Below are 17,101 nucleotides of genomic sequence, written 5' to 3' on the forward strand. Positions count from 1 at the left end.
CTATCTGTTGCTCAGTGTTGAAGTTTTTATAATAATTTTGTTTGTTCAACTGTTTAAAATGTTTAGGTATTCTAAGTTATCAATTTTCTTTATTGTCTTTTGAGTTATTTGCCATACATAAGTAGATATCTCTTTTTCAATGGATTTAAATTTTTCTGTTTGTAGTAATACTTAAGTGTTTTACCCTATAAAGTGTCTTTCAAATAGCTGGTTGAACTGTACTCCTGCTCTTCTCTCACTCCATAAAATTACACAAGTTTCCCACTAAAATTGAGAAAGTTTGTTATTGTACCTATAAATACGGTGTAATTATGATTTTGATATTGTCATTCCAGCAGTGGCATAAATGGTTTAACATTGGACTCTTTTTCCAGTGTAGTCAAAATGAGGTGAGCATTGAATATCATTTGGAATGTTTGGCCTCAAGCATGAATTTTAATACTTTGTGTAAATCATTATGGAAGTGATTTAGTTGTATACCAAGCTTGCTTTCTAAGTTGAGTTGTAAATAATGTGCTTATGTATGCACATTGTTCATAATTTAACTGTGCTGTTTTTAAATGTTGTACAGTTCATAGGCAGTAAATGATTTTAACTCTGATTCCTTAATAAACTAATATATTTTAGATGTTGTTGTTAGGTGTCGTTGATTAGGTTCTGACTCATAGGACCCCTACGTAAAACAGAACAAAACATTGCCTAGTTCTGCACAATTATCACAATCATTGCTATGGTTGAGCCCATCATTGGAGCCACTCTGTCAGTGCCTCTTGCTGATAGTCCGCCTATTCTGCTCTGACCCTCTACTTTACAGGAAAAAAACAAAGACCAAACTCACTGCCATTGAGTCAAATCTAACTCATAGTGACCCCCTTTGGGTTTCCGAGGTGGTACATCTTTACAGAAGCAGATTGCCCAGTCTTCCTTCCACGGAGTGGCCAGTGGGTTTGAACCACCAACCTTCTGGTTAGCAGTCAAATGCCTTAGGCACTATGCCACCTTCTACTTCACCAAGCATGATACCCTTCTCAGGGACTGGACCCTCCTGATAACATGACCGATGTATGAGAGTCAAAGTCTGGCCATTCTGAATTCTAAGGAGCATTCTGGCTGTACTTGTTTCAAGACAGATTGCTTTGTTCTTCTGCTAATCCATGGTATATTCAATATTCTTTGCCAACACCATAATTCAAAGGCATAAATTCTTATGCAGTCTTCCTTATTCATTTTGCACCTTTCACATAAATATGAGGCAATTGAAAATACCATGACTTGGTCAGACACACCTTAGTCTACAAAGTGACATCTATACTCTTTTACACTTTAAAGAGGTCCTTTGTAGCAGATTTGCCCTATGCAATATGTCCTTTGATTTTTTGTCTTCTGCTTCCATGGGCATTGATTGTAGATTCAGTAAAATGAAATCCTTGCTAATTTTAATCTTTTTTTCCATTTATCATGATGTTGCTTATTGGGCCGCTTGTGAAAATTTTTGTTTTCTTTATGTTGAGGTGTAATCCATACTGAAGACTGTAGTTTTTGACCTTCCTCAGTAATTCCTTCAAGTTGTCTTTAATTTCAGCAAGAAAGGTTGTATCATATGCATATGACAGGTTGTTAATGAGTCTTCCTCCAATCCTTATGCCCCATTCTTCTTCATATAGTCTATCTTCTTGGATCATTTGCTAGGCATACACACTAAATAAGTACAGTGAAAGGATACAATCCTGACACATACTTTTCCTGATTTTAAGCCACACAACTGGACCTATAAGCATCATCACGATAAATGGAGAAAAGATTGAAGTTGCCAAAGACTTCACATTGCTTGGTTCTACAATCAATGCCAATGGAAGCAGCAGTCAGGACATCAGACAAGCACTGGGCAAGTTGGCTGCAAAGGACCTCTTTCAAGTGCTGAGGAGCAAAGATGTCTCCTTGAGGACTAAGGTGCACCTGACACAAGTCATGATATTTTCAGTTACCTCATATGCATGTGAGAGCTGGACAATGAATAAGGAAGACTGAAGAAGAATCGATGCTTTTGAGTTGTGGTGCTTGTAAAGAATGTTGAAAGTACCATGGGCTTCTAAAAGAACTAACAGATCTGTCCTGGAAGAAATGCAGCCAGAATGCTCCTTGGAAGTGAGAATGGCCAGACTTCATCTCACCTAGTTTGGTCATGTTGCCAGAAGGGACCATTCCCTGGAGAAGGATGTCATGCTTGGTAAAGTGCAGTGTTGATAAAAGAGGGGAAGGTCTTCAATGAGATGGATTGACACAGTGGCTGAGGTGATGGGCTCAAGTATAGTAAGGATCATGGAACTGGCGTGGGACTGGGCGGTGTTTCGTTCTGCTGCGCGTAGGGACACTGTGAGTTGGAAATGACTTAACGGCACCTAACAACAACACAATAACAACATGGTCCCCTTACTCTGTTCAAACAACTGCCTCTTATTCTATGTACAGATTCCTCATGAGCACCATTAAGAGTGTTATAGAGTTCTCATTCTTCACAATGTTAGCCATAATTTGTTGATGGGCACAGTCAAATGCCTTTGCATAGTTAATAAAGGACAGATAAATATCTTTCTGGCATTCTCTACTTTCAGCCAAGATCCATGTGATATCAGCAATGATATTCCTCATTCCATGCCCTTTTCTGAATCTAGCTTGAAATTTCTGGGAGTTCCCTGTTGATGTACCGCTGCAAATGTTTTTGCATTATTTCAGCAAAATTATACTGATATCTGATATTAATGATATTGTTTGATAATTTCCACATTCTGTTGGATCACCTTTCTTTGGAAGGGACACAAATGTGGATCTCTTATAGTAGGTTGGCCAGGTAGCTGTCTTTGAAGTATCTTTGCGTAAATGATTAAGCACTTCCAGCATTAGTTTGTTGAAACATTTCAGTTGGTATTCCATCAATTCCTGAAGACTTTTTTTTTTTTTTTTTTGCCAATTCTTTCAGTGTAATTTGGACTTCTTCCTTCAGTACTACGATTTTTGATCATATGCAACTTCCTGAAATTGTTGAACATCATCTAATCTTTTGAGTGCAGTGACTGCGTATTCCTTCCTTTCTCTTTTGATGCTTCCTGCATCATTCACTATTCCTCCCATAGAATTCTTCAGTATTGCAACTTGAAGCTTGAATTTTTTCTTCAGTTCTTTCAGCTTGAGAAATGTTGATTGTGTTCTTCTCTTTTGATTTTCTAACTCCAGCTCTTTGCAAATTTCATTGTAAAAATTAACTTTGTTTTCTTGAGCAGTCCCTTGAAATTTGTTCAATTCTTTTACTTTATCATTTCTTCCATTTGCCTTAGCTTTCCATTCAAGACCAAGTTTCAGAGTCTCTTCTGATAATCATTTTCATCTTTCCTGTCTTTTAATGACTTTTGCTTTCTTATGTATAATGTCATCCACAATTGATGGTCTCTTCCACAGTCAGCCCCAGACCTTGTTCTAACTGATGATATTGAGCTTTTCTACTGTCTCTTTTGAAAGATGTAATTGATTTGATCCTTGGGTATCCCATCTGGCAAGGTCTACATGTATATTCACCATTTATGTTGTTTGAAAAAAGGTATTCTATCATAAGATCTTTGGCATCATTTCTGTCACTGTGGCCGTACTACTGATGCTGCTTCTTTGTTTCCAACTTTTTCATTCCAATCAGCAGTAATTGTCAATGCATCCTGATTGCATGTGTGATCAATTTCAGACTGCAGAAGCTGGTAAACATCTTCTGTTTCTTCACCTTTGGCTACAGTGGTTGGTGTGTAAATTTGAATAATAGTGACCTTAACTGGTCTTCCTTATTGTTGTTCTTATTGTTGCTAGGTGTTATTGAGTGAGCTCTGACTCATAGTGAAGCTACGTGCAACAGAAACACTGCTCGGTCCTGCGCCATCCTCACAATCCTTGCTGTGCTTGAGTGCATCCTTGCAGCCACTGTGTCAGTCCATCTCATTGAAGGTCTACCCCTTTTTCACTGACCCTCTACTTTACCAAGCATAATATCCTTCAGCAAGGAATGATTCCTCTGACAACATGACCAAAGTAGGTGAGACAAAATCTGATCATTCTTGCTTCTAAGGAGCATTCCAGCTGTACTTGTCCCAGGATAGATTTCTTTGTTCTTCTGGCAGTCCGTGGTATTTTGAGTATTCTTTGTCAACACCACAATTCAAAGGCATCAGCTCTTCTTAGGTCTTCCTTATTCATTGCCTAGGGTTGACATGCATATGAGGCAATTGAGAATATCATAGCTTGGGTCGGGCGCACCTTAGACCTCAAAGTGACATCTTTGCTCTTTTAATACTTTTAAGAGGTCCTGTGCAGCAGGTTCTGCAGTGCAATACAGTGTCTGATTTCTTGACTGATGCTTTTATCATTGTTGAGTATGGATCAAGTAAAATGAAATCCCTGATAACTTCAGTCTTTTCTCCATTTATCATGATGTTGCTGCTGGTTCACCAGTCATCTGTCAGTGTGTCATATGATGGTGGCTTGCATGTTGTTGTGAGGCTGGAGGCTATGCCACCGGTATTTCCAGTACTAATAGGGTCACCCATGGTGGATAGGTTTCAGTGGAGCTTCTAAACTAAGACTGACTGGAAAGAAGGATGGGCCATACACTTCTGAAAAAATCAGCCACTGAAAACCTTATGAATAGCAGTGGTCTTCCTTGTAGATGTATTAGTATTATCCTATCATTAACAGCATTGTACTTCAGGATAGATCGTGATTTTTTTTTTTTTTTTACAATGAATGTGATGCTATTGCTCTTTAATTTGTCATCCCTGGCATAATAGACCATATGATTGTCTGATTCAAAATGGCTAATGCACATCAATTTCAGTCACTAATGGCTAGGATAATAATCTTTATGTGTTCCATTTCATTTTTGAAACTTCTAATTTTCCTAGATTCATACTTTGTGCATAACACAATCCAAGTATTAATGGATGTTTGCCCATTTCTTCTCATTTTGAGTCATGCTGCATCTGCAAATGAATGTCTAGAAAGCTTTATGCCATCCACATCATTCAGATTGACTCTACTTTGAGGAGGCAGCTCTTACCCAGTCATATTTTGATCACTTTCCAACCTCAGAGTCTCATCTTATTGCATTATATTAGTGTTTCCCTATTATTCAAAAGGTTTTCAGTGGCTTATTTTTTCAAAAGTAAACTGCCATATCCTTTTCTCTAGTCTGTCTTAGTCTGGGAACTTCACAGAAAGCTGTCTACCATGGGTGACCCCGTTGGTGTTTTAAATAACAGTGGCATAGCTTCCAGCATCACAGCAACGTACAAGGCACCATAGCGCAACAAACTGACAGATGAGTGGTGGTATTTTAGATGAGAAAACTAAAGTATTTATTCACATATACTTACTTTTTCTGTTATTCAGTTTTGTCAAAGGAACATGCTTCACAAGTCCTCGTTAGGAGACGCCGTGCAAATTCTATTCTTGAAGAAACAAGAAAGGGTAATCTTGAAAGGGAATGCATTGAAGAACTGTGCAATAAAGAAGAAGCCAGGGAGGTCTTTGAAAATGATCCTGAAACGGTAAGAACTCATGAAAATAATGAAATTTGCATATCTAGACATACAATTAGGAGCTCTGGTGGTGTAGTGCTTAAGGCATTTGACTGCTAACCAGAAGGCTGACAGTTCAAACCCACCAGCAGCTCTTTGGAAAGAAGGTTGGGCAATCTACTTCCATCATGATACTGTCTCTGAAACCCAAGGAGGGGTTGCTATGAGTCAGATCTGACTTGATGGCAGTGAGTTTGGTTTTTTTGGTTTAGACATATAATTACTAACAGAATATTTCCAGCTTGAGTCTGTGTTCCCTTGTTTTCCTTTTTTAAGTTAATAATTTTGTATATTACCTAGCACATGTAACCCCTGGGGCATTATAAGGGAAAATGGCCTTAAAGGAAAGTATACTTGTTAGGAAGTCACTATTGACAATAGCAATGTTGTCTAACCACACTATCATTCAACATTACTTCATTATCAGCAAATATCACTAACCTCATTGTTTTTAAATACTTCCTCCCAACAGGAATTTGGTAGTATTTGGAGAATACAAGCCAGGTATACATTTATATATTTGTGTGAGTGAATGAGTGAGCGAGTGTGTGTGTGTATGTGTGTGTAAGAGAGGGATCATACTGCTATCACTATGATTTATTTAAATCATGCTTTAGAGAACACAACCCTCTAATCCAGAGCTTGGTACATAGAACTCAGTAAATGCTTATGGAAGATTTCATAGCGCTATGAGTCGGGGCCGACTCGACGGCACATAACAACAACAACAACAACAACTATGTACTCTTGAGTATATTTTAATTCATCATATAAACCCTTAGGAATATTCTTGAGTCCACTACATATCATCAGTAATCCCTGATGTTAGAAACTTTAGGGCTGTGGAATGCTAGAACAAAATTTTCCAAGTTACTCTAGAAAAATATAATCATAAAAACTAAATTTACAATAATTATTTGTAATATATATATTAGCCTTACTTTAGTGCAAGAAAAGGCTCAAAACCTTTTCCATGATTTAAAAGCTGAATGTGCAGTCAGTGAAGGTGATTGTGATGAAGAATTTTCTGTTAGTAGGATTGGTTCAGTCATTTCAAAGTGTATACAGACTTTCACATTAAAGTGCAAAGTGAAGCAGGAAGTTCTGATGTAAATGCTGCATGTGATTTTCCTGAAATACTGAAAAAAAAATATTGAGAAGGAAGGTTATTTGCTGGACCAAATATTTAAGGAGATGAGACTGGCTTATTTTGGGAAAAAATTCTGGAAAGAACCTACATTTCAAAAGAAGATAAACATGCACCAAGGCATAAGGCATCAAAGGATAAGCTAACATTATTGCTTCGGGGTAAGGCATCTGCAGAATTCAAGCTCAAGCCTTTGCTTATGTGTTGCTCCCTAAAACCAAGGGCACTTCTCCATATCATTAAGTCATGTTTTCCCATTAGTTTGAAGACAAAATGCAAATGCAAATGTTTGTGTTACAATTGTCATCTTTGAAGATTGGTTCTTGAACCATTTTGTCCCTGCTGTTGAACATTATAGCTTGGCCAAGAAAATTCCTTTCAAGATTGTCTTTGAAAGTGTCTTGACAAAGCACTTGGACAACCAAGCACTTTAGAGGACCTTTACCCCAAGGTAAAAGTCATTTTTTACCCCTCAACACCACATCACTACTTCAGTCAATGGATCAGGGAGTCATAGCCTCTTTTAAGGCCTATTATTTATGACGGACCTTCTCACAAGCATTCAGGGCTACCCAAGATAATATGATGAGCTTAAGCGAGTTCTGGACAAATTATAACATCTGTGATGCCATCTATCCTGGAAGAAGTAGATGGAATGCTCCTTAGAAGCAAGCATGGCCAGACTTTGTCTCACTTACTTTGGTCATGTGGTCAGAAGGGACCAGTCCCTGAAGAAGGATGTCATGCTTGGTAAAGTGGAGGGTCAGAGAAAAAGTGGAAGACCCTGAACAAAATGGATTGACATAGTGGCTGCAAGGATGGGCTTAGGCATAGCAAGGATTGTGAGGATGGCATAGGATCTCAATGCATTGGAATCAACTCGATGGTACCTAACAACAACAAGATGATGGCATCAAAAAAATTGGTGATTCTTGGGATAAAATGAAGCAGTCAAATATGAAAGAAGTATAGAACAAATGGTGGCTACAATCACACATACTTTTCAGAGGATTACAGCTGATGACATTGCTGAAGCTGAAGCTAGACCACTGTGGTTGATATTGGTAATCAACTGCAGTTAGAAATCAGTGAACCTGATGTAGTAGAGTTAACCAACTCCCATACCAAAGAACTAACCAATGAAGACTTTATAGAACCAGAGTAGCAGATAACAACATTTGAGGAAGAAGTCTGGGATCTGAAAACTCCAGAATCAAGCTTTTTTTTTATGAAAAAGTTAGCTGAAGCCTTTCGTTTTTTTACTGCCATCAAGTTGATTTGACTCGTAGTGACCCCTCCTTGGGTTTTTGAGGCGGTATCTCTACAGAAATAGATTGCCCAGTCTTCCTTCTGAGGAGTGGCTGGTGCATTTAAACCAACAGCCTTCTGGTTAGCAGTCAAATGCCTTTACCACTAACCAGAGTACACCACCAGAATTCCCTTTATTGAAGCAGGGATGGCAAAGTCAGAGGAGCAAGGTCCTAATATAGAGAGGTTCACCAAAGCTTATTACAGTTACTGAGAGCCTCACCTGCTATAAGGCCATTTATGATGAGAAAAAGAAAAGCTCTGTACAAACCTTCTTTGATGCTACTTCCAGAAATTGATTCCAGTGGTAAATCCTGCCCCTCCAGCAGCAAAATCAAACCCTACCTCTCCAACCCCAGGCCCATCATCTTTAAAAATAGCTATCTCTCCATCACTTTCTCCTTCATCATCCAGTTATTAATATTATAATGTTACTTCAGCAAGACCCTTTCTGGTGTGAGAGACATTGATGGAACAAGGGTAAGTGTTAACCTTGAATGATGATCTTTTTTCCTTTCTTTTTTCTATCTCAACTGTTATAGGAATTGTTTCTTTAATGTATTGTGACAGTGCTGTATACCTGTACACATACACACATGGATTCTCTCATCGGTATAATACCATATATACTTTTATTATTACTAAATTATTATTATATACTATTATTATTATGTTGAAGATATCTTAGTGTATTTGGAAATGTTTCTTAAGTGTTTTATCTGCATAGAAAGGAAAAACATATAGTATATACTAAGACAAACATTTGATTTAACTGGTGCTAAGTAAGAACCCTATGTACCTACTCCAACTTACCTACAAATTTGACTTATAGAAAGACTTAGGAGCAGATCTTGTCCATAAGGCAGGGACTGCCTGTATATCTCTATATTTATCTATTGTGTAGAAATATGTATCTCTTTCTCTCTCAGTGTATATATAATATGCACACAAATATATAATACTCATTTTTATTACAAAAATTTAAAACAAACACATGAAGAAAGCAAAAATGTCATTAAAAAGACAGGAAAGCAAGAAAAGACAAAAATGGATATCAGAAGAGACTCTGAAATTTGTTCTTATACTTAGAGTAGCTAAGCAAATGGAAGGAATGATGAAGTAAAAGAGCTAAAGAGAAGATTTCAAAGGGTGGCTCAAGAAGACAAAATAAAGTATTATAATGAAATGTATTATAATAAATTATATAAAATATAATTATATATATATATGTATATATAATATAAATATATATAAAGTATTATAATGAAACCTAGGGAGCTCTGGTAGCATAGTGGCTAAGACACTTGCCTGCTAACCAGACGGCTGGCGGTTCAAACCCACCAGCCACTCCTCGGAAGGAAGGTTGGGCAATCCTACTTCCGTAGTGATACTGCCTCGGAAACCCAAGGAGGGGTTGCTATGAGTCGGGTTTGACTCAACGGCACATAACAACAACAACAACAAGTGCCACTCTGACAGACATACCACAAATATATAGTTTTAACAAACAGGAATTTATAGTCTTACAATTTAGGAGGCTAGAAGTCCAAATTTAAAGTGCCAACTCTAGATACTGGGCGAAAGCCCCTTGACCTTGGGCTTCAGCTCTGTTTCTTGCTCCTGGTGCACTAAAGCTGGAGGCTTCTCTTAACTCAGCTGTTGGCTGCAGAGGCAGACAAACCCAAGGTTAAAAAGTAAAATGGCACAGTCCCACAATTATCAAACCACTTGGCAGGGCACTAATTCAAGTCCATTAACAGTCTCAAGATTGGCAGACAACGTGGCAGACCATTGAGATGATTTGGTCAGATGCAGGATCCAAATGTGCCCAAAGCTCAAGACCTTCCTCAAAGGATTTTTTTGTATGTGCTGAAAGCAGATCACATCCCCAAAGCAGCTACTTACCTAATCACAGTAGATTCCACAGTGGAAATTGATTACCAGTCAGTCTCATCATGGGTAATAACTACATCCAGCTGCCCAGCTACACAAAGCCAGGCCCAGCCAAGTTGACTCATAACCTTAACTACCACAACACAGTAAGCTTCAAGGGAAGATGGAAGAAATACAGAGTCATTTTACCAAAAATAATTGACATTCAACCATTTAAGGAGGTAGCATATGATAAAAAACCCTGAAGGAAATCCAAGCCTTCAGTATGGATTACACCTCAACATAAAGAAAACAAAATATCATCACAACTGGTCCAATAGCAACATCATGGCAAATGGAGAAAATACTGAAGTTGATTAATTTTACTTGGATCCATAATTAATGCCCATGGAATCAGCAGTCAAGAAATCAAACAACATATTGAATTGGGCACTTCTGCTGCAAAGGAGCTCTTTAAAGAGTTAAAAAGCAGAGATGTCACTTTGAGGCCTAAATTGTGCCTGACCCAAGCCATGGTATTTTCAATCACCTCATATGTATGTGAAAACTGGATAGTAAATAAGGAAAACTGAAGAAATGTTTGAATTATGGTGTTAGGAAATAATATTGAATATACCATAGACTGCCAGAATGAACAAATCTGTCTTGGAAGAAGTACAGCCAGAATGTTCCTTAGAAGGAAGAATGATGAGACTTCATCTCACATACCTTGGTCAGGTTATCAGGAGGGCCCAGTCCCTGGAAAAGGACGTCATGCTTGGTAGAGTCAGCAAATGAGGAAGTCAATGAGATGGGGTAACACAGTGGCTGCAACAAAGGGCTTGAAGATAGCAATGATTGTGAGGATGGAGCAGGACTGAACAGTGTTTTGTTCTGTTGTACTCGGTTGCTGTGAGTTGGAACTAACAAGATGGCCTGTGACAATAGCAAGACATATACAAAGAGAAGGATATGATAGGTTGCAATATACCCATAATTAACCACAGACTAACAACCTACCATTCTTGTGTTGCCTGTTCTCTACCTCTCCCATTCCAAGTTTTTATTTATTTATATTTGTTTGTTTTTGGTGGAATATTTTAAGGCAAACCTGTATGTCCCAAATATTATATTACCAAACCCAACCCATTGCTGCCGAGGGGACTCTGACTCATAGTGACCCTGTAGGACAGAGTATACCTGCCCCTAAGTTTTCTAAGGCTTTAAATATTAATGGAAGCAGACTGCCACATCTTTCTTCCACAGAGTGGCTGGTAGTTCAAACCATCAATCTTCTAGTTAGCAGCCATGTACTAAACTGCTGTGCCACCAGAGCTCCTTAGAAATGTTACCCAAAACCAAACCCACTGCCTTCAAGTAGATTCTGACTCATAGCAACCCTGTAGGGTTTCCAAGGTTATAAATCTTTATGAAAGCAGGCTGTCTTGGCTTTCTCCCTTGGAGTAACTGGTGGGCTTAATCTACCAACCTTTTGGTTAGCAGACAATTGCCTTAGCCACAGCACTACCAGTAGAGCTCCTTTAGATGCATTACACCACTCAAAAATACTTAACTGTGTATTTCTGTAGGGTTGGTATGACTTGGAATCACTTGATGGCAACAGGTTTTTGTTGTTGTTGTTGTTGTTTTTTAGTTTGGATACTTATTTCTAGCACAATGTATTCATTATAATGGTTTTGCCTCTAAGTAACAAAACAAGAGTGAAGTACAAGACCAAAATGGATAAGATTGTGGAGAAAGAAAACTTATTTATGGGCTTTTTCCCCTCTACTAATTCTAACACTAGATTAAGACAGTTTTGCATTTGCTAAATTAGAATGTTGAGTATTTTTTCCCATAGAAACAGTGTTTCTCATTAGATGTTCTTATGATTTTAATGTTGTACATTTTACATTTCATGGCTTAAGAAGGCTTTTGTGAACCAACTTGATTGAGAAACTCACCATCAGAACTCTAATATTTTTTTCCCTTTAGTAAAGCACATTCTTTATTCCAAATCACTGATTTACAAACTTTTGGTACAAAATCAATTTACATGTACATAAAATGTAAAAAGAAAATTGCCTACTTTTATTCACTTCAAATTATGTCATTATTATTCAGCACTGAATTTTATTTATGTGATAATCATCAGGATATAAAATATATGTTAAAAAACCAATCAAACCAAACCTATTGTTGTTGAGTCTATTCCGACTCATAGAGACCCTATACAGAAAAAAAAAAAAAACCTCACTGCTGTGGAGTCATATCTGACTCATAGCGACCCCTCCTTGGGTTTCTGAGGTGGTAATACTATGGAAATAGATTGTCCGATCTTCCTGTCGAGGAGTGGCTGGTGGGTTTGAACCAACAGCTTTCTAGTTAGCAGTCAAATGCCTTAGGCACTATGCCACCAGAGCTCCTATACAGACCCTATAGGACAGAGTAGAATTACCCTATAGAATTTCCAGGGCTATAAATCTTACAAAAGCAGACTGCCATATCTTTCTCCTGCAGAGTGGCTGGGGGTTTGAACAGCTAAGTGCTTAATCAATCATCATGATATAAAATATATGTATAACAAGTTGATATTCATTAACTGTGGCTAATATAAAGTATTTTTGAGAAACCAAACCACTGGAATCAAATTGATTCCTACTGCTAGCAGCTCTATGTTGTTGGTGTTGTTGTTATGTGCCATCGACTCAGACCCGACTCATAGCGACCCCTCCTTGGGTTTCCGAGGCAGAATCACTACGGAAGTAGATTGCCCCATCTTCCTTCCGAGTAGTGGCTGGTGGATTTGAACTGCCATCCTTCTGGTTAGCAGTCAAGTGCCTTAGTCACTATTAGAGTTTCCAAGGCTGTAAATCTTTACAGAAGTATACTGCCACTTCTTTCTCCTGTGGAGCAGCTGGTGTGTTTGAACTGTTGATCTTTTGGTTAGCAGCCCAATGCTAAACCAATGTGCCACCAGAGTTCCATTGGATTTTTAAAAAAGAGGGCCATGTAGTATTAACATTCATCTTAAATGGAATCTGTTTTCAGATTAGGAGCCCTTGAAACATGACACAATTGATCAGTATTATTTCAAGCATAAGCATATTATTGTTGTTGTTGTTGTTGTTATTTTGCTGTCGAGTCGGCCCCGACTCATAGCGACCCCTCCTTGGGTTTCCGAGGCAGTATCACTACGGAAGTAGGATTGCCCAACCTTCCTTCCGAGGAGTGGCTGGTGGGTTTGAACCGCCAGCCTTCTGGTTAGCAGTCAAGTGCCTTAGCCACTATGCTACCAGAGCTCCCAAGCATATTATTAGTTTAATGTTATTGGTCATGTACTTGTATATTTTAATATAGAAAAAATATTATAATGTAGAAATTACAGTTATATAGAATTTACACCCTCTTCAACATAAAGATACATTATAAAATTATAAAATCTGAACTTTATAGTGAAATTAAAGTTTGCTAAAATAATGTTTTTTTCTTTTCTTTCTTCTAGGATTATTTTTATCCAAAATACTTAGGTAAGTTCAAAGGATCTCAATCGTATAATCTCAGAAATTGAAGGGGCCTCAGAGATCATTGAGTCCAACCTCTACCCCGATATTCCACCCAATATATTTTCATTAGCCTTTTGTGGTAGTTAAGGTTGTGTGTCAATTTGGCTGGGCTGTGGTTTTGAGTAGCTTGGCAGCTGAATGTAGTTATTCCCCATGATGCGACTGTAATCACTTCCATAGTGAAACCTGCCGTAAACACCTAATTAACTGAAGGGGAGTTGCCTTCAGGGTGTGGCCTGCTTCCATTTTATGTGGAGAAGTTTTGAGAAAAGGTTTCTAGCTTTTTGGCACATTTTGGGCCACATTGCCTGCTGATCTCAGGATTGTTCCTGGAATTGAACCAGTGGGCTGCTATGTTGTCTGCCAATCTTGGGTTCATCAGCCTCAGCAGCCAGCAGCTCTGTGATTAACAAAAATCCTCCAGGTCCAGTGTGCTTGGACCAAGAGGCAGATCTGAAGCCCAAGGTTTGCTCCTTCACCCAGCCCCTAGAGCCAGATCCTGAAATTAGACTTGTAGACTTCTAAAATGTAAGGGAATAAATTCCTGTTTGTTAAAGCCATCCATCTGTGGTATTTCTGTTATAGCAGCACTAGAGAACCACGACAACTTGGAAGTGAGATCTCATTCTATATTGAATTATATTGTCTTTTTATGTAAAGATATGCAGACAGATTTTAATGTTTCTTTAATTAAATGAAGCATTTTGACGTTTAGTCTTTTTTATTCTCATGTTTTTCTCAAAAAGGTCTTTGGAATGATGCACAGTTATATTTCGGTCTTGTACCAGTACATTTTCTAGAAGACTGTTGGTTTTCATGGGTTACCTTTTCATGAAAGGATAGATATGCGTTTCTATGCTTCTTCATAGCTTAGACATAAACCATTATTAGTTAAGTGTCTATAAAGCTCATTAATAAGCTTCTCTTTTTGGTACACCATTTTTTCATCCCTGAGGTATCTATCCAACTTCTGCGCTTGGATACTATTCTGTTCTTAAATGGTGAGGTAGCATTCCCAGATTCAAACAGATTAGATAATTTCAAGCAGGTAGCAATTAAAGGTAGCAATGTTTCAGTTTGCTTTATCCTCGTTATTTGCAGATTCCATATTTGTGAATTCATTTACTTGCTAAGCTTTATTTGTAACCTCAACCCATAGTGCTTTTATGGTTTGAAGATATGTGCAGAAGGGCAAAAATTTATGTTATCTGATGTACACATTCCCAAGTGAGAGTGAACAAATAGACACTTTGTCTTCATATTTCAGTTCTCACACTATACGAATTGTCATTTTCACCGTCTTATTGAGTGCCACATTTTTTACACTTTTTAGTGCTATTTTTGGTGAGTTTGCTATTTAAAATGCCCCCCAAGAGTAGTGCTGAAGTGCTGTCTAGTTGTTCTGGAAGGCTTTGATGTGCTTACAGAGAAAACATGTGTTAGATAAGCTTCAATAAGGCATGAATTATGGCCTTGTTGTCCATGAGTTTAATGTTAATGAATTAGCAATATATAGTAAACAAATTTTCTTTAAACAGGAAAACATACTAAAAATGCTATGCATTGATTGGTTCATGAAAATGTGACCAGAGGTTTGCAGATACCTATCCCTGTATTCCCCATAGAGTAGTTTGTATTCAATAATTTAGTGTCCACAGTGACTTTGTAGAACATAGTAATCACAAACAAAAGAATCAATTGTATAGAAATATATTACTATTACCTGGGAAAGTTGTCAGGAGTTCCAAGCCATAAAGGTGGGGTTTAATATGTACATCTCTCTTTGATGGAGGATCTAGGTCTGGCTCACACAGATGTGCTCTTATTAGGCTTAGAATATTCTGCATCTGTGCATCTTTCCACCCTACTCTCATTTCAGCCAACTTGAGGCTTCAGGCTCCAGGAAAATGAAAAGAAACTCATCCTTTAGGCTCTGATATATGCTAATGACTGTGCATTAGTTATTAGCATACAGACTTGGAAGAAGGAAGAGGCCATTCACTTCTCAAAGAATTGGCCAGTGCATAACATACTACATAAAACATTGTTCTACCTCCTACTTTGGTGAGTAGTGACTACGTTCTTAAAAGCTTGCAAGCAGCCATCTAGCTGCAACACTGGGTCTCTCCTTGTCCAGAGCAAAGAAGAATGAAGAAAACCAAAAATTCATGGAAACAATTAGCCCTAGCGACTAGTACACCATGTGATCCACAGCCTATACGACTATGAGACCAGAAGAGCTAGATGGTGCCCAGCTACATTTGTCAACTACTCAGAGGGGGATCTATGTAGGAGATCTTGGATAGAGAGGGAGAACAATGTGGAACAAAACTCAAAATCATTTGGGAAAAAAAGGGGGGGGGACCAGGTTTGCTGGTCTGATAGAGCCTGGTGGAACCACTGAGACTATGACCCCTAGCTGCCCTTCAGGTCGGGAATTGAACCCACACCTATAGCTTCCAGACAAACAAAAGACAGGCATATGAGTTGAACTTTTACCTGTGGTAGGAACAATCCTTGGAGAGAACAATCATGGGAGAAAGAAGGGCTGTTTATGCACAGGGAGACAGCTCAGGGGGCAGGAGTGCATGGCAGTATGGACACAGGGAAGAGGTAACTATTGGAGGAAGTGGGAGGGGAGCTGTTGCATTGGGGTAAATCATAGTCAATATCAGGAGACAATGTGTGTGTGAACTGATGTATGGAAAGTGAATGTGCTCTGTACACTTTCACCCAAATCACACAAGCACACACAAAAAAAGGAGACAGGCCAAAAAACAAAACAAAGCAAAAAAGAATTGGCCAGTGAAAGCCTTATGAATAGCAGTGAAATGCTGCCTGATATAATATTGGAAACTTTATGAATATCCCTGAAACATTGTCTGATATAGTGTCAGAAGATGAGTCCCTCAGATCTGAAGGCACTCAAAATACGACTGGGGAAGAGCTGCCACCTCAGAGTATAGCCAACATTAATCATGTGGATAGAGTAAAGCTTTAAGGATCTCCATTTGCTGGTGCAGAATGACTCAAGATGGGAAGAAACAGCTGCAAACACCCATTAATAATTGGAACATGGAATGTATGAAGGATGAATCTAGGAAAATTGGAAGTTGTCAAAAATGAAATGCAATGCATAAAGATTGATATCCTAGGCATTAGTGAGTTGAAATGGACTGGTTTTGGACATACTGAATCAGACAATCATACTACCCACTATGCTAGAATGACAAATTGAAGAGGAATGGCATGGCATTCATCATCTCAAAGAATGTTTCAGGATCTATCCTGAAGTAAAATGCTGTCAGTGATAGGATAATATCTATATGCCTATGAGAAAGACCAGGTGTTCTGGTCATGTAGTGCCTAAGGCATTTGACTTCTAACCAGAAGTCTGGCAGTTCAAACCCACCATCCACTCCTCAGAAGAAAGGCTGGCCAATCTACTTTCATAGTGGTACTGCCTCAGAAACCCACGGAGGGGTTGCTATGAGTTGGATCTGACTTGATGGCAGTGAGTTTGGTTTTTGGTTTTATGAGGAAGACTGGTTAATATTGCTGTTATTCAAATTTGCACAACATCCACCAAAGCCAAA

At 38.4% G+C, this 17,101-nt stretch overlaps 1 protein-coding gene across 1 annotated transcript in view; it reads left to right on the forward strand.

Moving 5' to 3' along the window:
• Positions 1-5,424: 5,424 nt before the first annotated feature.
• The window catches only part of PROS1 (protein S), a gene marked incomplete at its 5' end in the record, with an annotated part of 78,866 nt that continues 67,189 nt past the window's right edge, over positions 5,425-17,101 (forward strand). Inside the window, 2 exons of the mRNA XM_007957720.2 lie at positions 5,425-5,582; positions 13,445-13,469. Coding sequence (XP_007955911.2) covers positions 5,425-5,582; positions 13,445-13,469 — 183 coding nt within the window. The remainder of the gene's footprint in view (positions 5,583-13,444; positions 13,470-17,101) is intronic.

Source organism: Orycteropus afer, unplaced genomic scaffold (genome assembly GCF_000298275.1).
Source record: "Orycteropus afer afer isolate SDZICR_OR568_19922 unplaced genomic scaffold, OryAfe1.0 scaffold00784, whole genome shotgun sequence".
Taxonomy (NCBI): Eukaryota; Metazoa; Chordata; class Mammalia; order Tubulidentata; family Orycteropodidae; genus Orycteropus; species Orycteropus afer.